The 21,940-nt window shown below is 42.5% G+C and overlaps 1 protein-coding gene across 5 annotated transcripts in view; it reads right to left on the reverse strand.

Moving 5' to 3' along the window:
* Positions 1-21,940, reverse strand: part of LOC112060584 (erythroid membrane-associated protein-like) — a 100,959-nt gene that overhangs the window by 59,136 nt on the left and 19,883 nt on the right. For 3 of the 5 annotated variants that reach the window (XM_065571449.1, XM_065571450.1, XM_065571448.1), the window contains 4 exons: positions 13,794-13,922; positions 11,534-11,569; positions 3,254-3,568; positions 1,496-1,537 (listed from right to left, as the gene is read on the reverse strand). In XM_065571449.1, the coding sequence (XP_065427521.1) occupies positions 1,496-1,537; positions 3,254-3,568; positions 11,534-11,569; positions 13,794-13,922 (522 nt within the window). Of the gene's footprint in view, positions 1-1,495; positions 1,538-3,253; positions 3,569-11,533; positions 11,570-13,793; positions 13,923-17,731; positions 17,819-21,940 lie in introns of all 5 variants that reach the window. The other 2 variants (XM_065571447.1, XM_065571446.1) reach the window with 1 other exon arrangement.

The raw sequence follows: 21,940 nt of genomic DNA on the forward strand, positions 1-21,940 counted from the left end.
TCTGTTGCTCTGTGTTTGTGCAGTGTGGAGAACAATGGGGACCCATTCTTGGCTGGCCATTAGGCAAGACCACAATAAACATGAGTAATATTGAATAATAATAAAGTCATCTCTGGCCTCCCTTGTGTTTGCTAATGTATTTGCTGGGGTCTCAGAAGATGCATTTAGTGAGTTTCTAAACCCTTTTACTAAGATTTCCTTTCTCCTAAAGTTTGCCTATTCATTTAACTTAAACAGGTGTTTAAATAACAAACAAGTTTTAAACATTTAAAAAAAAACTATTTCCTTTCCAAAAACTCAGTGTTTACTTTCTTAGCATTTGTGATGTAGTTATTTCACTAGTTCTCCATGCAACACAGAGTGTCCTGCCTTGGCTGCAAGAGGTTTTAATGCAAAAGTATAAGCAGAAGAAGGGAGAAGAAGAAAACAAACCATTTCAAACCTACTATCTCCATCTTGAAAAAACTGAAAAGGAAATAAGCCTAGCTGTGTCCCTTTCCTGATCACCTTTGACAGACAGTCCTTTTTCCTCAGACACTAAAATGACAAACTATCCCACATGTGACAACTTCAAGGTCAGATTTGGAACATATGGAGCTACAGTTCTCAGCAGCAAAACTTCTCTCTATCCTTAAGGACACCCTCTCCCTCCTCTAGGGCCCTCCTTTCCCCCTAGAGTGTATCTCTCTCCCCTCATCACTTAGCTATGGACTAAGTCATGGATCCTGTGCTGCATAGCAGAGAATACATGTTCCCACTCAAAGAGAAGGGATCTCTGCCAGGCACACCCACTCCTGGCTCTTCTTCTCCTGGGGGAGCTGCTGGTAATTGCCATCTCCACTGCAGTTCAGTGCCTGCCATTGTTCCTCCTCCAGCAGAGGCTGGCCTCTCTCCCGGACTCAGGCAGGGTGCTCAGGGCATTACTATATCATGTGGTAGCTGCATGGTGCATATAATCCATCATAGTAACCTCTGCAGACCTCCATACAGAAAAGGTGCCATATAAGGAAACAATTGCACCTGCCACCTCCACGAATTGGAGATGTGCAATGCAGTAACATCCTCCTTCTTATTCCCTCATCCCCTCTTCATCATCCTCTGAATATCTATGTATTTCCTCCCCATCCCTTCCAGAGACACTATCTCTTCTCTCCTTGCCTCAGTGCTCTACCTCTCCTCCATTCCAAATACTCCCACTATCAGAATTTTTTTAAATTTCATATTCTCTGTTTCTTCTTCCATTCCAGAGTATAATTTTCTGATTTTAAAGTAGTTTTAGCTGGGAGGGGAGGGGATGAAAAATGAGAAAGTAGACTGGTATGAAAAAATAAAGATTTTCAGTTTTGCCAAAGATTTCAGTGGTTGTTATGCAGTATGAATACAGTGTGTGAATTTGCCTGAATTGTAATAGGAAATGTATTAATTATATCTCTATTCAGACCCTCCACTTGTGGCACGAACCATGATATTTTCCACAAATTGTAGTTTCACTTACCATTAGCATTGCAATTTGCATTTGTAAGATGTGGAAGAGGATCTGGAAAACAAATGGATTAAGAAATTGGGCAAAATGTAAATGATGTGCATTGTTTTACACTAATCTTTTACAGTTGTTGATGGATTCTCCTGTCACTTTGATGGGTGAGTGATATTACAATTGATCATTTATATCAGAGCATATTTGTAATTTATAGAAATTAAACTTCAATATCTAGCATTTACATGGATGGACACCACAGTTGCACAGAATTTACAACATATCTAAAGGAGGGTTGTAGCCTTTCCAGGGCTGCTGCCATTCCAACAGTAATACACTGTTTTAATACAAACTGGATAGTGTCTGGCCCATCTCAGGACCACGAAGCAGAAGTGAGGTCCAGGCCTAGATCTGTCATGCCACTTTGGCTCCAGCTGTACTTTAGAAATGTCTGTTCCGTGCTTAGGGTCTTTACTTTATTTTGGATTTTATTTGCCTTTGGTATTGTGTGACCCTCAGAAAAAAAGAAATGGAGGAGGGCACACATACCATAGCCATTGAGGTGGAAGAGGTAGTAGCCACAGGAAGGGCCCCCAACAGTGGCCCAAGGAGGAGAGGGATGGGGAAAGAGATGTTGTGTGTATTGTTTGAGAGCTCACATAAATGCAGTGTTCTCAGGCTCCCCAACTACCCATGGACAAAACATGGGTAGGGAGACACAGGGTTTGACAAATCCCTCCCCCAGCACACTGCCCCAAGAAGCCCTCTTAACTTACATGTTTATTATTATTATTTTCTACAGAACAGGTTCAGGAAGGGAAGGTGCAGCCTTAACTCCCTTCATCCGGCTGAAGGCCTGCTCATGAGAAGTTAGGTTCTTCTCCTGCTGGGTCAGTTTACTCTCCCTCTCCTCCAGGATTGTGAGATTGTTCATAACTTCTCTAGGGGGAGGGGGAAGCTAATTTGATCTCTCTGGTTCTCAGCCCGTTGAAGCTTGGCCCTGTGGAGGGAACCCACTGGATGATCACCCATCCACAGTCTTTTCAAAAGGTGACACTGGATTCTCTTGAGACCAGCAGACAAGAAAGGACTTTGGGATAAATAACCTGTGTTGAAACTGACTCAGGACCTTCTTCCCAACCCACCAAATGGACGGGACTTTAAGTGCATGGAGGGCCGCAATGCTTAGGAAAGCCTTGGAAGTGTTTGGCCTCCTGTTGTCCCATAGGACTGAATTCTTGTTTGGGGCAGAGTGTGACAACTTGAAACCACTGGAAAAGCCCTGGGTGTGGTGAAGGAGAACTCCTGCCACAGCCCATGTTGCAGACGGGGTGATGTCCAGTAGGCTGATTAGCACGCTTGTAGGTTCTTTTATTGTTTTTAATATGTTTTCTCTGTAATGTTCTCATCTTAAGAATAAATGTGCTTGCTCAGAAAGAGCTGTGGGATAAGTTAACTGTGGGTAGCAATGCTATTATTAGACTCTGAAGAGAAAGCAAGCAGCCCTGTTTAGCCAGTCTGTCTTGCTGGGGAAAATCATGGTATAAAGAGAGACTATGCAGCTTGGAAACATCTCAGTGAGAAGGGAGAGAGACGTGGCTCTGTGCCCAAGAATGGTGATGGCAGTGGAGTCAGAAGTTTGAGAGTGGGGGCCCTTTCTGGACCACACAGGGTGAATACAGGTGCAATTACCCTGACCCGTGACAACACCAACACCCCTCCCTGCAGCACAGTGCCCTGTGGTGCTATGTAGGAGGTGATATGGATGAGGGTTACCTGAGCACACAACACCTGCATCTTCTCCATGGTTACAGTTATGGTCTCCCCAAGGTCTAGCCCTGCATTCAGAGAGGGCAACTTCCATTCCTGTGCAGTTGACCTCATCCAGCCAGATGGGATCAGTTCCTTGCCCAAATCGAGCTCCGCCTGGGGCTGATAGCGCCATCCCACAGCCCAGCTGCCTGCAAACGACTTCAGCATCATGTAAGTCCCAGCCGCGATCACACACTGTTCCCCACTGCTGGTTATGAAGCACCTCGACTCTCCCAGTGCAGTGAGTTGAGCCATTCACCAGTCGAATTGGAGCCACTTCTTTAATTGGGAAAGATACAAACATCCCACTGGTTAAATACTCAGAGAGATTCCTGTGCATTCAATCGCTACCAATACTGGAGAAAGTAGTGCCTCTGAGTGGCATACTAAGTGCCACATAGGATGTGAAAAGAAAAAAGATTACCCAAGAGCTCAACTTGGCATCTTGTCCGCGGTTGTCTTATTAGAGGTTCAAGGGTTAAAAGGTCTAAAATCACATGGAACGAGGAGGTTAAGAGACCGACTCTTACCAAAAGGATCCCAGGTTTCTAGTCCCATGAGCAATTGCAGGCTCCATGTCACACCAAATCTGACCAGTGGGCTCTGATGCCATATGGCACCCCATTGTGCTTTCTTTGAACAGTGGGATCACTGCTGAGGCAGGTGGGAAAACACCTCTCATTCCCCACACACCCTGCTTCATACACACAGCATCCTGGAGCACCACACTGCAGAAATATCAGTGAGTGATGCATCCCCTATTTTGTCACCAATGCCACATCTGGCAGTTAAATGAAAAAGAGTACCACTGAATTTCATGACATGAAAAGAGAAAGAGAAACAGATAAGTTCATGGAGGATAGGTCCATCAATGGCTATTAGCCAGGATGAGCAGGGATTGTGCCTGCCCCTAGCCTCTGCTTGCCAGAAGCTGGGAATGGGTGACGGGATGGACGACTTGATGATGATCTGTTCTGTTCATTCCCTCTGGGGCACCTGGCATTGGCCACTGTCAGAAGATAGGATATTGGGCTAGATGGACCTTTGGTCTGACCCTGTGTGGCCACTCTTATGTTCTTATGTAGGCAGACAAGTAAATATTGACAAATTTGATAAGTTTTGTATACAAATGCTAAAAATCTAAATATTAAGATGAGTGAACTTGAGTGCCCAGTATTAATACCAGGGTACAAAATATATAGGAATGATAGAATAGGTTGCACTGGAAGGCAAGTGGCACTATATGTGCAGGAAAGCATAGAGTAAAATACAGTAAATATCATAAATGAATCCAACAGAGAAATCAAATTTCTCTATGGATAGCAATTCCATGCTTCAATAATAAGAGCATAGCTGTAGGATTCTATTACCTACCACCTGACCAGGGTGGTGATTGTGATTGTGATTGTGAAATGCTCCAGGAGATTAGAGAGACATTCAAAAAACAGAAAACCCAATAATAATGGGAGATTTCAACTATCCCCATATTGACTGTGTACAGGTCATCTCAGGACAGGATGCAGGAATAAAATCTCTAGACACCATAAATGATTGTTTCTTGGAGCAATTAGTCCTGGAACCCACAAGGGGAGAGACAATTCTTGATTTAGTCCTAAGTGTAGCATGGGATTGGGTCCAAAAGGTGAATATAACTGTACTGCTTAGTAATAGTGACCATAATGTAACTAAATTTAACATCCTTGTAGGGAGGAAAATACTAAAGAAGCCAGTCCCAGTAGCATTTAACTTCAAGAAGGGGAACTAGTCAAGAAGGAGAAAGCTAGTTAAAGAGAAATTAAAAGAGTGAAAGGCCTGTAAGTTGCATGGAAACAATTTAAAAACACCATTATAGAATCTCAAACAAAAAGTATACCCGAAATTAAAAAAAAAAAAAAACAACACAGTAAGAGCATAAAAAAAGTCACCATGGCTAAACAACAGAGCATGTTCATCTCAAGAGACCCTTTACTTCTCCTTGTTCTTCTCAGCTCCTCAGTTGATCACACTCACAGAAAACTCAGCAACAACAGCATTTGGTCTTGTTCTTTAGAGAATGGGCCAGGACTCATTGGTGGCAATTGCTGCTTATGCTGCTTCACCTTTTCTGGATGATGGGTTGGCCTGAGGTTGAGATCCCCACCCCGAATACTTTGGAAGCTGGGGCTGCTAGTATACTCAACCACAACCCACAACTGCAGCACGGGCCACATCCTTGGCCATTAATTTGTGCATCAGTTGCTTCCAAGAGACCAAAGTGTCTGCTTATGCTTCCTGCAGTCTTCCCAATTGGCACCACATGTCAAACCTGCTCTTAAGTGTGTCTAGGGGGGAGGGATAGCTCAGTGGCTTGTGCATTAGCCTGCTAAACCCAAGGTTGTAAGTCCAGTCCCTAAGGTGGCCACCTAGGGATTTGGGGCAAAATCAGTACTTGGTCCTGATAGTGAAGGCAGTGGGCTGGAGTTGATGACCTTTCAGGGTCCCTTCCAGTTCTATGAGATAGGTATATCTCCATATATTATTATTATTACCCCCTCCCTTCAGGCAGTGGGAGAACCCTCTTTGCCCTGCATCCCCTCACCTCCTTACTCACTTCCTCTGCAGTTCTCTGCAGCTGCTACCCTCCCTCCATGGGACCCACCTCCTCTGTCAGAGCAGCCATAAGGCACCAACCCTTCTTCACCTTCTGCTCTTCCCCACCTCACAAAATGACTGAAACTCAGTTGCCTGGTCCTTTCACTTTTTTAAATGAAAAGTATTCAGGGGAAAAAAAAACTTCCTTTTCTAAATGAAGGGGATGAAAATGAATGCAACCATTTTCAAAAATATTCATTTTTACCATCTCTAATTATTATATATTTTAAATAGCTGTTTAATAAGCATTTACTAGTTTATGGAACTAAATTTAAAGCCATTCAAATAAAATAACTGATAAAAATCCAGTACTATTCTATAGAACTTTACAGCTTCATAAAATACTTTAGATACAGAGAGTTACAGAGGTGAGAAATGGCAAAACTTAAGAGTGACCTTGAAAGGTCTTTGGAAAACAAGATAGATAGATCTTCTTCCCACACACATTTCATGCTGCATACACAGGGCCTGAAAGTGTATGTTTTCTTTTCTTTTCTTTTCTTCCTGCTTGCTTTTTATCTTAGAAATATCTGATTAATAGGAATATCAACTGTGTTCTCTCTCGTTTTCTAGAAGATTTGTTGAGGATCTTAGAAGATGCGTGTGCTTAACTACACATGATGTAATCAAGGGAATTAGAGTACTGGCTCTTTAAAAAGAGTCTTTTCTCCAAAATGTTAGTCATTGAAGTTAAATAGATATCAACAATAACAAAAGTGTCTGAATAAAAATCTCTTTCTCTCTCAACTGCTTGACTTTCACAATCTTGGATCTTTTGATGTCATGATTATACTACTTCATCAGTTATCATAGAGTCTTCCAGCTTAGACAGGGTTAGAATTTGTCATGTAAAAATGCATGCATAAGAATAAATACATTAAAATGCAGGACTACTTCAGCCATTATATAGAAGCTAAACCGGGCAGAAAAGCCAGCTTTTCCCCGCCCCCTTTTTAGGTCGCCTTTAAGAAGATGTTCCTTTGCTAGGATATTAAAACCACAAAATATCCTGTATGTGGCAAGGCCAGAGTTGGAACAGACAGCTAACAGGGGGCTCTGATAAAGAAAAACAAAATTTCTCTCCTTGATAAAACCCTCTCCAGAGCCTTTGTGTCCCTCTAGAGGGCATCCTTTTCCCCTCCGTCCCTCAGCTATGGTCAGAGGAATGGACCATGTGCTTCTGCATGGCAGAATAGAGGTGCCAGTCAAAAGACATGGGATTTCTGTGGCTCACTCCTGCTTTTGCTTCTCCTCAGGGAGATTTTGTGTCTCTGAATGTTAATATTTCACTTATTACTGTTTGTTTGTGTTACTGCAGTATCTAGAAGCCCTAGTCACAGACCAGGATCCCATTGTGCGAGGCACTCTACAGTCCAGACAATTCCAGAGCCTGCCATTACCCCTCCTCTGGTAGAGGATGGCCTTTCTCTCCCCCTAACAGGTGCAGTTCTCAGGGTGTTGCTGCATCATGTGGTAGCTTCATGATGCATAGGGTCCATCATCACAACCTCTGCAGGCCTCCATATCGAAGAGGTGTCAGGTGAGGAAACATTTGCACCTGCCTCCTCCATGAACTGGAGTAATGCAGTGCGGTAATATCTTCTTTCCCTGCAGTGCCAGCCCTTCCTCTTCTTCCATCCTCCCCTCCCCTCCATTTTTAGTAGATATGTATTCCTTTCCACCCTCGTCCATTTCTAATTAGTGATTCTCTTCACACCCTCTCCCAGTTTAGAAATGAAGCCCTGACTACTCTGCTGGATAGAACTTCCTATTTTCAGATAATAATGAGCGCAACACTTCGGAATCCTCTTCCTTTACCTCCTGTGACTGGATAAAAGAATTTATACCCTGTATTGGTCATTATGTTCTTCCCCCATCATCCATTTTTCCATTTAATCCCAAGCATAGGCGCCGACTCTGTGGGTGCTGCGGGGCTGCCACGGGGAAAAATTAGCGGGTGCTCTGCACCCACCGGCAGCCAAGCTCCCCCCATCCCCTCCTTGCCTCCTCCTCCCCCGAGCGCACTGCATCCCCACTCTTCCCCCTCCCAGCGCTTCCCGCCTGCTGCCTAAGAGCTGTTTGGCGGTGCTTAGGACTTTCCAGGAGGGAGGGGGAGGAGTGGGGACGCGGTGCACTCTGGGGAGGAGGCAGTAAAGAGACAGGGCAGGGGTGGGGACTTGGGAGAAGGGGATGAAATTGTGGTGGGGGTTGAGCACCCACAGGGCAGGGCCAGTGGGGGCTGAGCACCCACAGGGCAGAGGGGAAGTCGGTGCCTATGGTCCCAAGCATCTTGGCGAAAACATTGCTGGGGGACAATGTTATGCTGAGTGTGCAAATTTTAGGACTGTCCTCTTATCTTCTGCACAAGTTCATAACTGTGCTTGTGGTCTTAGACCTCTTCCTCCCACCACCAGTACTCTGATTAACACTCTTGTTCATTTTGGAGGAGATTTTCAAAAGCAACAAAGACTTTAGGCTTCCAACTCCCACTGAAAGTCAATGAGAGATGGGTGCTCTAACTGACTTTTGTGTCTTTGAAATTCTCCAGCTATACATATGATGTTGATTAGACTGGAGGTTGCTTTGGTATATTAGAATGAAGATACATTAATTATGTTGCATTTACACTATTGTAAGCAGGGTCTGAGTGAACTCTCCCCTGTCAGCTAGTTTGGGAGGGAGAGAGACTTCAGGAGCAAACTGTAATTACATGAACACACCTACTCTGCATAGGTATCCAGCAGACAGGAGTTGTGTAGCTCAAAGTGATCAGCTTTGGCTGATGTTGGGTTACAAATCACTTTAGTACTGAATGCTGGTAGTGAAATGCTGTTATCAATGTTGTTATCTTTATTGTATGAGTAAAGGGCAGCCGAACTCTGCTTAGCCTGGCCTGATTGAGGGGTTCACCTAGGGTTACCATTCGTCCGGATTCCCCTGGACATGTCCGGCTTTTTGAGCTAAAAATAGCGTCCGGGGGGGATTTGTAAATGTCCAGACTTCCCACTCCATGCAGAGCGTGCGCGGCTAACAGGGCAGCTGGCCGGATGGTATCACTTACATGGGGCTCCGACAGCCAGAGAGAGCCCGTCCTCCGCCTCCCCTGCAGCAGAGCTCACTCACTCACTCCCTCCCTGCATTCGCCTCCGGCAGTCTGGAGCTCCTCCCCCGCTCCCCAGCGTGCCGGGAGAACAGCTCAGGCAGTTCCTGAGCAAGCTCACAGAGACGTTAGCCGAAGGCCAATGACAAGGGAGCCAGGGGGTCGGAGAAGGGGCAGGGAGGTTCTGGAGGGGGCAGTCAAGAGATGGGGGGGTCGGGAGTTCAGGGGGGGCTTTCTGGGGGTGGGGGTGTGGATAAGGTTTTGGGCAGTCAGGGTACAGGTAGGGGGTAGGGTGCTGGGGGACTTTGGGGGGTAGTTAGGGGACAAGGAACAGGGAGACTTAGGTAGGGGGTGTGGTTCTGGAGGGCAGTTAGGAGCAGGGGTCCCAGGAGGGGGCAGTCAGGGGACAAGGAGCGGGGGGGGTGTTTGGGAGTTCTGGGCGGGGGGGGCTATCAGGGGGCAGGGAGCAGAGGGGTTTAGATGGGTCAGGAATTCTGGGGGGGCTGTCAGGGGGTGGGGAGTGGTTGGATGGGGCGTGGGAGTCCCAGGGGTCTGTCTGGGGGTGGGGGGGTGGATAAGGGTTGGGGCAGTCAGGGTACAGGTAGGGGGTAGAGTCCTAGGGGGGCAGTTAGGATGGGGGGAGGGTCTCAGGAGGGGGCAGTCAGGGGACAAGAGGCAGGGAGGCTTAGGTAGGGGGTGGAGTCCTGGGGGGCAGTTAGGGGCAGGGGTCCCAGGAGGGGGCAGTCAGGGGACAAGGAGCGGGGGGAGGGTTGGGGGTTCTGAGGGGGAGGAGTGGGAGGGGCAGGGGCGGGGCTATGGCAAGATGGGGCGGGGTGAGAGCAGGACAGGGGCGGGGCTAGGGCGGGGCTCCTCCCATCCTCTTTTTTGCTTGATGAAATATGGTAACCCTAGCTCACCCTCAGTTGAAAGGGACTCATTAAACAAGGGGCTTGAATGCCAGAGCCCTGTGAAAGTAAGAGGGGTGGGGGCAGGTATCCCAGCCAGGAGATGTGGACTCTCCCTAAGGGTCCCTGGTCTGGTTAAACCTGTTCCTTCCCCACTGTTCAAAGATAGAGCTAAATAGGCCCCATTAGGATGGTTTTGTTATGTTAAGTGCTCAATAGAGCTGAAAACACTTCTGGTGGGACAGCATTTCAGCCCAGCCTGCTAAGAGCTGACAATCACTAAGAGTTGGGTGGACTCTCAAGAGACTGACCTGCAGAGGTCACAGCAGAGAAGCAGGTGGCAGAAGGTGACCGGCAAGCACAACAGCAGCTGGAGAGCTGGCGAGCGGCACAGAATGAGTGGCTGGCAAGGTGGCCAGTGGAATGGAACACGTGGCTAGTGGGCCAGCCAGCCAGAGCAAGTGCTCAGATGGTGGTGCAAGCCAGGTGCCTTCTTCCCTGTGTGGGATGTGACCTCACAGATATGTACCCTGAATCCTGGGTTCTCACTGACCAAGGACAAACACTGTGAGGGCTGGTCCACACTAAGCCCCCAGTTCGAACTAATATACGCAAGTTCAGCTACGTGAATAATGTAACGGAAGTCGAAGTATCTTAGTTCGAACTTAAAGGTACTTACCGCGGGTCCACACGCGGCAGGCAGGCTCCCCCGTCAACTGCGCCTACTTCTCTCGTGGAGCGGGATTACCGGCGTTGACGGCAAGCACTTCTGGGATCGATTTATCGCGTCTGGATGAGACACGATAAATCGATCCCAGAAGATCGATTGCTTGCCGCCAAACCAGCGGGTAAGTATAGACGTATGCTAAGTGGGGTATGGTCAGGGAGCAGAGAGGGGCACAGAAAAGGAACCTTTGGTTGTAGAAGACACTGCCCCATGCACTCTGGGGTGGGTGACCTGCTCACAGTTTTATGTTTATGAATCCTGATTGTAGCATTTTCCCTAATTAATGTTGGGGGACTTCTCTCCTTTCATTAAAAGTTTCTATCCTACACTCAGACTCTGTGCTTGTGAGAGGGGAAGTTTTGCCTCTCAGAGGCACCCAGGGTGGTGTGTAATTTTGCAAGGCTACTGGTTGGGGGCTTGAGCCGGTTCTGTGTCATGATGTTGTAAAGGAACCCCTAGATATTGAACCCGGCCCTGGTTGCTTCCGGCTCCATCAGGCAGAAGGGTTACACTATATTTACTTCAAAGTTACACTTTTGGATACATTTTGTGGTAGCTGTGTATATTTCAAAATAAAACTATGAAGTAACTGTGGTGTGAAAAAACTGTGAATTTAAAGTGCAAGGACTCTAAATGAAATGTATTAATTACTGACTTTGTTCTGGTCCTCCAGCTTCTGATATTTGTCCCACAAACTATGACATTCTTCAAGGATTACAATTTCACTTACCAGTCATTATCATGTTTATAGTAGTATCACTGTTCTCTGTGGGTGCAATTCACCCCAGTGCAGATTTAATTCTCCAAACTAAATGCATCTGTTTGTGACAATAAAGTGCATATAAGACACGTAGCACAAAGGGAATTCTGAGATTACTTACCAGTGTGATCGCTGATCTCACCTGTTGCAGCCCAAGCTTAAAAGTAAAACCAGAAGGCAGATTATAGAATCATAGAACTGGAAGGGACCTCAAGAGGTCATCTAGTCCAGTCCCCTGCACTCAAGGCAAGACTAAGTATTATCTAGACCATTCCTGACAGGTGTCTGTCTAACCTGCTCTTGAAAATCTCCAATGATGGAGATTCCACAATCTCCGTATGCAATATATTCCAGTGATTAACCACCCTGACAGTTAGGAAGTTTTTCCCAGTGTCCAACTTAAACCTCCCTTGCTGCAATTTAAGACCATTGCTTCTTGTCCTATCCTCAGAGGTTAAGAAGAACAATTCTTCTCCCTCCTCTTTGTAACAACATTTTATATACTTAAAAACAGTTATCATGTCCCCTCTCAGTCTTCTCTTTTCCAGACTAAACAAACCCAATGTTTTCAATCTTGCCTCATCAGTCATGTTTTCTAGACCTTTAATCATTTTTGTTGCTCTTCTCTGGACTTTCTCCAATTTGTCCACATTTTTCCTGAAATGTGGCGCCAAGACCTGGACACAATACTCCAGTTCAAGCCTAATCAGCGGGGTATGGAGTGGAAGAATTACTTCTCGTGTCTTGCTTACGACACTCCTGCTAATACATCCTAGAATGATGTTTGTTTTTTTGAAACACTGTTGACTCATATTTACCTTGTGATCCACTGTGACTCTCAGATACCTTTCCGTAGTACTCCTTCCTAGGCAGTCATTTACCATTTTGTATGTATGAAACTGATTGTTCCTTCCTAAATGGAGTACTTTGCATTTGTCCTTATTAAATTTTATTCTATTTACTTCAGACCATTTCTCTAGTTTGTCCAGATCATTTTGAATTTTAATCCTATCCTCCAAAATACTTGCAACCCCTCCCAGCTTGGAATCGTCCGCAAACTTTATAAGTGTACTCTCTATGCCGTTATCTAAATCATTGATGAAGATAGTGACCAGAACCAGACCTAGAACTGATCCCTGAGGTATCCCACTCATTATGCCCTTCCAGCATGCCTGTGAACCATTCATAACTGCTCTCTGGGAATGGTTTTCCAACCAGTTTTGCACCCATCTTATAGTAGCTCCATCTAGGTTGCATTTCCCTAGTTTGTTTACGAGAAGGTCATGCAAGACAGTATCAAAAGCTATACTAAAATCAAGATATACTACATCTACCACTTCCCCCCTATATCCAAAAAGCTTGTTACCCTGTCAAAGAAAGCTATCAGGTTGGTTTGATATGATATGTTCTTGACAAATCTATGCTGACTGTTATGTATCACCTTATTATCTTCTAGACCTTTGCAAATTGATTGCTTCATTATTTGCTTTTGTAGATTATGTACATTTTAGTAATTCTGCATGTTCACATGTTAATCATATGGTATTCCTGCAATATTAAGGTCTTTGGAATGGAGCCACATTTAGAACTAGACTCTGCCCACTCTCACAGAGGTGCACAGAGGGGAAAGAGGGCTAAGAAACTTTCCTCTTGCATGGCCTAGTAGAGTTCCTCGAAGGATTAAAATCCCTGTATTCAGCCTGTAGTCCTTGCACTTTTCTATCATCTGCCCAGGGCTGAACGGTGCTTATGAGGATTGGGGATAGACAGGAAGTGAGCAAAGCCCTGGTTCTACCCATGGGGAAGTGGGTGTAGGAGAAAGAGAGATTATGTGTCACCCCTTAAAGGGATGCTGCAGTATCTGGGCTTACCTATCCACCTCAGGAGTCTGTGAGGTTATGCACCTGGGAGGTCACTGCCCCTTTCCAGAGCTGCACCCCATGGGTTGCAGCTGATAGCGTGGAGAAAGGTTATTATTTACCATCTGTATCTTCTGTCAGACAAGACCTGGAGATTCTTTCTTTTGCTGCAGATTAGTTTATTTTCATTCCTTGTCGGAGTCTGACTCCATCCCAACATTACGTTTTGTAGTCATATGGCTCTACTGTGGCAGGTCACTAATTAGTGTGTCTGACCATACTCAGCCATTTAATTTCTGCAGCTGGAGTTATCATCTATGGTGCTATCTGTCTAATTTGGTGTCACTTATTTTCCATATATATTTTTCACTTGAGAGGAAGTTTCTAAAGTTTTCCATGTGCTATGTTATGTATATGTAGGAGATTACAAGAAAGCTACATTGTAACATTCATAAAGATTTTTGTTAATTTTTAAATTGACTTCTATTAATAATGATGAAAATAAGCAGTAAGAAAGCCAACCTGAAAGAAAGCATATTCCAAGGATGAAAAATGAAATAATCAAACAGAGTCCTTTTTTAACAGGATGCACAGGACATATGTACTTCTCCTTCATGTTTGTCCAATGTATATTTCTCATCCATGTATGACCTGAAAAATAAAGATATAGTAAGTAATTTTAAAGACATATAAAATAATTTACATTGATTGAGAGGTAGAACTTGCTCACTGCTGTGTGTACTTTTATGTAGATTTTATTGATTGATTGTAGTTTTTAAAAACCTTTAAGAATGCATGTAATTGGTTTGTTTCTCACAGGTTCTGGTCCTCCCCTGTCCTCCTGCCCCCTCCACACACACATAAAAACAGTGTCTTTTGTCTTGTGTTTTTTATGGCGCATGAGCCATTCTGTCTCTTTACCTGCTGAATATCTAGTTTTCCTAGCACAGGATCCTACAAGATGCCAAGCCCTCTGCTCCAGCAAAGCATTTAGGTATGTGAGTAACTAGAAGCACATGAGTAGTCCTAATTAGATCAGTTTACCTACTTAAATTTAAGCAGGGACTTAAATATTATGCTGTATTAAGGCACCTTGCAGGATCATTATTAATTATTTTTATTATTATTTTTTTATTATTATCATAGCACCTAGGAGCCCATAGCCTGGATCAGGACCCCATTGTGCTAAGTGCTGTACAAACATACAACAAAAAGCCAGTCCCTGCCCCGAAGAATTTACAACCTAAATATGAGACAAGAGACACAGACAGACAGATGGGGAAATACATGGAAATGAGACAAAATCACCATTGCACTGGCTATCATTGAACAACCCTAAAACACATTAACATTTAGAATTAAATATTGTAAACTAAATCCTGTTCACCTAACTCCCACACATAGTCCTGTTAAAGTCAGTGAGCAGGCCTGGGTCTACAGAAGGAATATTGAATGCTAAAGTTTGTTAATTATTATTGTCTTAGGCCTGGTTCCAAAAAGGGACTTAGGTGTTGCTGACAGTTTTCTTTTTCTGTGGCTGAGACTGGAAAGTTGTTTTTGCCTTTTGGAACCTGTCTCGAAGAGGTCATTACTGGGTCTGTTACCCCACATAAAGGCTTTTGCAGTATTTGGTCAGCCTTAAAGAGAAAGGATAAGGGAAAAGTGTCATTTTCTCTGCCCACTATTCCGTAAAGGAGTGAATGCAAAAGGGCTTTTAGTAATATATCAAAGGCCTCTGAGTTCCCATCCCATGGGTCGGTCCCTAGGAATGAATGATCTGGGCAAAAGAGATCAGATTTTGGAAGTTAGCAAGTAATGAAGATCTTGCAAAAACAATTATTAATGAAAAACAGTTAAGAGAATAACCAGATAGTTTGAATGGCTGGTTCAAGTTACCGACTTTCATTTTTGACGAACTGGAGAGGTCCCAGTAAATTGACAAAAGAAAATACTATACTTTAATTAGCAAAAGTCAGCAAACATCAGTTCCACCACACATACACAAACTAGGGTTGCCAAATCTCCAGGATTGTCCAGGAGTCTCCAGGAATTAAAGATTAATTTTTAATTAAAGATTATGTCATGTGATGAAACCTCCAGGAATACATCCAACCAAAATTGGTAAACCTAACACAAACCTAAGAAAAAATATTTCCTTCAATAATAATCCAAATTTACAGATAGGCAAAGTAAAAAAAATGCTGGTTGAGGAACTTATTAGCATTTGTTTTAAGCATATTTAATGTGTATATTTTCACACCCGATGTTGACACTTTATGTTTTAATAGCTACAAAACTTTACCTTTTGAATCCCAATGTCTATTGTTTAAATAATTATTGCTGAAACCTGCTGTTGTCTGACTTTAAATTTTTCACAGTTGTGAGAAATTATGGAATGTATAAAAATAAAAAAGCTTAAAAATAAAAATTAACATTATCAGTTAAAAATAAAAATCAAATTCTGCCAATCTTAACTTTAGAGATGCAATGTGAGTGAGGTAATGGGCCAACTTCTGTTGTTGACAAGCTATCGAGCCACTCAGAGCTCTTCTTCAGGTCTGGGAAAGGTATTACCTCACATAACTTGTCTCTCTAATATCCTGGAACAAACACGGCTACAACTATACTACATACAGCCCTAGCTTTACTCATTTTTGAAAATAGATATGAATGCTAGAAATGAGGGGTTGCACATAATGGATCTTTTGAACCTTAATTATAACATTGCTGCTGTTGATGCTATAATGTAAATAGAACTGTAAGCCTAGAAATCTGTCTTTGGGATTTTTACTGCCACATATCACTGTCATATCCGAGTGCTTTGCATATAACAACAGTAGCAAGAGCAAAGGGTAAAGGTTTGTTGTTGTTTTTTAAGCAATTTAGATTTAATTAATTATTTCGAAGTTATTTGTTTTAGGGTTTTTTTGCTTTTACTTTTTGACTGGTTGGGGAATTTGGGGGGTAGAAAGGGGTTTCTGTGGAAAATGTTATTTTTATGATTGAAAGGTCTTTTCATAGACAAAGGTTTGGTAGAGTCTGCTAATGACAGTGGGTGGGTTTCACAAAGGTACATAGGGGCTAACCTCCAGACTTTGGTGCCGAAATCCCATTTGCAGGCAACACTGCAATCATAGAATATCAGGGTTGGAAGGGACCGCAGGAGGTTATCTAGTCCAACCCCCTGTTCAAAGTAGGACCAATCCTCAACACTCCCCCTCATTTGCTGCCTAATCCTGGGCACCTAAATTTTTGCAGTATGCTTTCCCTAGGATCCTACATTCCTGCCTTTGAGCATGTGCACTGCTGCCTCTGTCTAAGGGTATATCTACACTGCAGTCCAAGCCCAGGTCTGAGGGATCTGGGCTTGTGGATTTGTTATTTCCCAGCCTGTGCTTGAGTGTCCATACAGTATTTAAACCTGGGTTTACAGTTACTGGACCCAGGTCTCACCACCATGCTAACGTGCCCATACTGCACAATGCAGACCTTCTAACTTGGGTTTGTGGTTTGACCTGCAAAATGACAGGGCTTGCACACAAGTCCCAGTAGGGCTTGGGCTCTGACCCACCCACTGGCAGGGTGCTAGACTGTGCCCCAGGCTGAACTGTAATTGTGAGGCATCCAGGGTGTTGACTGATGTTACATATTGTTGGATCTTGGTGTTTAGCTCTTTCTCAGCTATTTTGCCCAGAAATGGGAGATCGAAGACAGGGCCATATTTGCAGAGGTTGAGTGGTGACTTCTTGAAGACTGAACAAACTATTCTGTTTTTCAAGGAGTTTGGATAGAATTGCTTTCCTATTTGTCTCAACTTAAAATTGTTTATCCTAGTCAGGATTAAGAGGTTGTTCTTTTCAAGCTAGTCAGACAAGACACCTCTTACTATTATGACAATGAGGAATATGACAACTTAACGGACCTGAGTTTTACCCAACTCTGAACCAGGTTTCCAATACTGAAGGAGAAATTTTATTTTATTTATAAATTTTTGCATGTGCAGAAACACCCCAAATTCAGGTAGTTTGGCACCCTAATCAGGGCAATTGCAAGGGCAAACAACTATTGTCCCAATTTTACAATTGTATATAATTGCAGGCACAATCTTGTCCCTGCCTCAATGAGATTACATAATGTGGCTGGTCTTTAGCAGATTATAACCTATTCCTTCTGCTCCCTATTATAGTTAATCCTCTAGCTAATTTTCTAGAGGTCTGTGCTGACATACTGAAGGCCAAGGGTTCAAAAGCTGATGATGTGGAGGTGATGAGATTATAGTCGAACATAACAGATTTTTTTTTAAAACAAGGAAAATACATTAAACAACCCTCTTAAGATAATTGTGTTAAGGCTCAAAAGTTAACCACCCCAAAATTAGGAAAAGCCAGAATTAAGGTTGCCTGTATATTTTGAACATGTTTATTGTAACAATCAATATTATTTCATGGTGCAATTCTTACCAAAATATTGCCTTCTACATCTGATGAAAAACATGACAATGGTTATGGAAGTAAGAACTAGTATGAAATTCAATATGAGCATCCATTCTGCAAAAATAGAAAATTTCATTTACTGCACCGTATATTATTTTTAGACATATATTTCCATTTAAAAATAAAAGTGAAATCTTGCTTGAAAACAGTTAATATTATTTGTATTATTGTATTGATTTTATTTGATGTGTATAGAAACACCACAAAGAATATCCTGTTCTTTTTGGAGATAATGAAATTCCAAAGTTTACTGTCTAGTTTGCACCATTTCTGTGCTGTCAGTTGGATATTTTTGAATGAACCTCAGGGAGTTAACATGGACACTAAACTCCCTTTGGCTTTTAGAAATAAACAGCTGAATTTGTTAAATAATCTTACGAAGCACAGACAATTTCAACTGGGATACAATTTCGTCTGTCTAAGAATGACACCCATGAACTGTGAATTTGATAATAAATAATAGTCAAGAAATGTGATTATATTAAAGGAGATTATATAGAACTCTGAGACAGTAAATACAAAAGTGAAGAAATATATTTCCATTAGTTTTTTTAATAAAGATAATTGGTTCCATGGTTTGTCCTGAGAACTACTTGAAAGATGGGATTCTTTTTTCCTGGTGGAATTTTCCACGGGGAAAAAATCCTTTCAAACTTTCTCAGTTGATTTTGTTATTATTATTTTATTATTATTAATTATTATTATTATTTCCTGTGGGAATTTTCATTTTTATGATGAACGTCTTCATTTTTGTAAAGCAAAACAACAAACCCACCAAATTTTTATTTTTCAGGTTTCTCTCACCATTTTTTCTTTCCTCCCCCTTTTTCATAGACTCATAGGGGAGGTCTACACTAAAAGTGCTACACTGATGTAACTGCACCGATGCAGCTGTGCCGCTGTAGCGCGTCCGGTGAAGACGATGTATGAAATGAGAGATTTTGCCCTGAATGTTCTGTGACACCTTACAACTCCTGAAAAGAGGCTTGCAGAAAAACCTCGGAAGGAGTTTAAAACAACCGTACAATTCACTTCTCCTAATTAATATAATTAAGGTGGTGACAGCATTCGGACACTATGGTTTGTATAAAACAGTAGTTAATTTTAAGAGTACTGCTATAATTAAGTAGAAATGAATGTAAGTTTAAATTTAAAAAAATCCAACATGGCTGACCAAAATGGCAGAGACAAGGATGGCGCAATCTAAATTTAGGTAGTGTAAAGTTCTAGAATCCAAGATGGCATCAGGAAAGGAGCTTTTTTACCTAAAAGTAGGTATGACATCATAGGAGAGGCGCACTCCTAGAATGACATTACAAGCATGTGCTGTCACAAGCACATGTGGGTACATGTGGCAATATGCTAATTACAGGAAGCTGATTGGCTGAAGGGGGAGGTTCTAAAATATGACAATTATGCCAATTCTAGGAATCTTATTGGTTGAGAAAATATGCTAACGAGCAGACCTTGAGAGAGCAACCAGTATATAAGGCCTACAGCCAGCAGGCTGAGTTGGTAGTGGGTTTGGGATCCTTGAAAAGAGCAGAGCTGGAAGACAAAGAACAGAACAGCCTAAAGCAGCTACCTGAAAACCAGCTACCTGAAAGATCAAGAAGCCTCAAAGATCATCATCAGCAGCAGAATTTTAACATTGCCTTGGCAACGAACTGCCTGCTAGCAGCTACCTTGCTAGCAGTAACAGCCAGCAGCAGCAGCCACCATTACATCTGCAGCTCAAAGACAGACCGCAACTGTAGAGACTATGCTCCTAAACTAAGACAGCTCAGAAGGACCTAAGACGGTACAGAGGAAGTTTGGATATAAGTGTAAGTCTGTTCTTCTTTTCCACCTATTATTTAAGATTGTATGAGTCTGTCTGTAAATAAAGCTGGATGCCTGTGGCTTGAGTGAGATCCCCCCTACCCATCTTTGACTGGCTGATCACCACTCACTGAATATTAAATATTTAATGTTAATTGTTAAATATTAAATGTTTATTGTTAAATGTCAATGTAAATTTTAAATAATTGTTTTAGTTTGTGAATGTGATGATGGTCTCTCATATATGTATGTACAGGCCATCCATATTACATTGTGTTAAGTATAGGGTTAGATTGCATCACTACATTTTACTCTGTTCTATACTCTTTTTCTTGCTTTATTAAATATATTGTAACAAATTATTTCTTTTAAATAAATAATCCTTTCATTTTCGAAGAATTGCTGCTTGGGTGCGTGTTAATCCTTGAGCGGGAGTCTGTATCCGTGTCCTTTCAGGGGTTAGCAAAACTAGCTCTCTCTGGGGAGCCCTCTGTGGGTCGGAGACAAGCTCCCTGGCAATTCCTTTAGGGCTGGCCACAACCTTTTTACCCTTTTGTTAAATTAGACAAAGTTGTAGTTAACATAATTGGCATCTAAATCTTAGGGTAACAAATTGGCTCAAGGTGTTATGTTAAAATCCTGAAGTTTAAAAGCTTTATTTCAAGGTCAGGGAGGATATAGTATCCCTGTTGGATAAAAGATGATTGACGCCAAACAGTGATTTTTTTTCTTTCCTCCTCTTTTCTCTTTTTCTTTTTACCTTTCTTTTGTCTCTTTCTTTTTCTGATAAATACACACACACACACACACTCCCAACATATACACATACCTCATATACCCACATACACCACATACACTGCATATACATGCACACACCCCCCTCACCTATATATACACATCCCTTAGCATTCACACCCAGCATATATTCATAAACATACACACATACCTAACATACGTATACATATATACACACACATCTCACATACATACACACATCCCCAATACTCACACCCAGCACATATACATAAAACACATACCTAACAGCCACATGCCCAACATATACATACATACCATACACACACATGCACTGATACACACCCAACACATACATGCACACATATATATACACCCACACACTAAAAACCAGTTTCTTTTTCATAAAACATGCTAGCAGGTAAATGAAAAGTTTTTAGTTATAAGATATTATTAAGGGAATTATTGTTTAAACTGATAGCTTGAGCCTTAATCCTAAAAAAATTGAGAAGCCTGGGTAAAACGTTTAAGGGCTGGTGGAAGGGTCAGTAAGTATAAGAAATAATTCCTCAGCAATAAGGTAAACTTTTTTTTTATTATTTAAAAGGTACCTGTTAATAATTAATTGCCATTAATATTGACGTTTTGAATTAAAGGAACCTAGATAAATAGGCTAAAAGAAGGACCATGGAAACAGAATCAGGCACCTAAGGGAGGCAGGTTCTGGGGTCAGGCACCTAGAAGGAAGCAGAAGGCCTAGGGAGGCAGACTTTGGGTTCAGGTACAGACAGTAGAGGCTGGAGGGAGGCAGGCTTTATTCTGAGGAATTGTAAAGTATGGTTGAAACATAGAAACTCACTGCCAAAAAGCACTTGAGTCCTGGCTGTTGCTGATGCCCTGGATGGATTGGTAACAGTGGGATTGGTGGTATAAGATAGTCCACGAGGAGTTATCCACAAAACGGGCAATTGTAGTTTGTAGTAAAATTCAGAGGATCTGGCAGCTGTGCAAGTTTGGATGATAAGTAAAACTTGTCACTCAGGAGTGGCTGAGGTTGTAATTATACTCAGGTTGAAATCCCTTGCTGGCCAGATATAGGAAAGAAATGTTAGTAGGCTTAGAAGGGTCTGACAGCCATGAAAGCTAGAATGGTAAGTAAAGCATCCGAAGAAGTGGGTATTCACCCACGAAAGCTCATGCTCCTATATGTCTGTTAGTCTATAAAGTGCCACAGGATTCTTTGTTGCTTTTACAGATCCACACTAACACGCTACCCCTTTGATAAATAAAGCTTGTTACTCAAATGTGGCTGGGGTTGAGATTATATAAATAGTCATACTCGGGTTGAAATCACTACCTGGTCAGATACAGAGCCTGTACACATACGCATACCCACTTACAGATCTGGCAGCTGTGGGTAGGTCTGATGTGAGTAGGACCTGTCACTCAGGTGACTGTAATTGTACCCAGAATATTTTCACTACCTGACCAGATTTGACATACATACATGCACATCTGGCAGCCTTTTTTGGGTGTGACTGGATTCAACATATGTACACATACATTATATGCAAGCAACTATTTACATAAGATGACAACGGA

The sequence above is a fragment of the Chrysemys picta genome, chromosome 17, assembly GCF_011386835.1.
Source record: "Chrysemys picta bellii isolate R12L10 chromosome 17, ASM1138683v2, whole genome shotgun sequence".
NCBI classification, from domain to species: domain Eukaryota; kingdom Metazoa; phylum Chordata; order Testudines; family Emydidae; genus Chrysemys; species Chrysemys picta.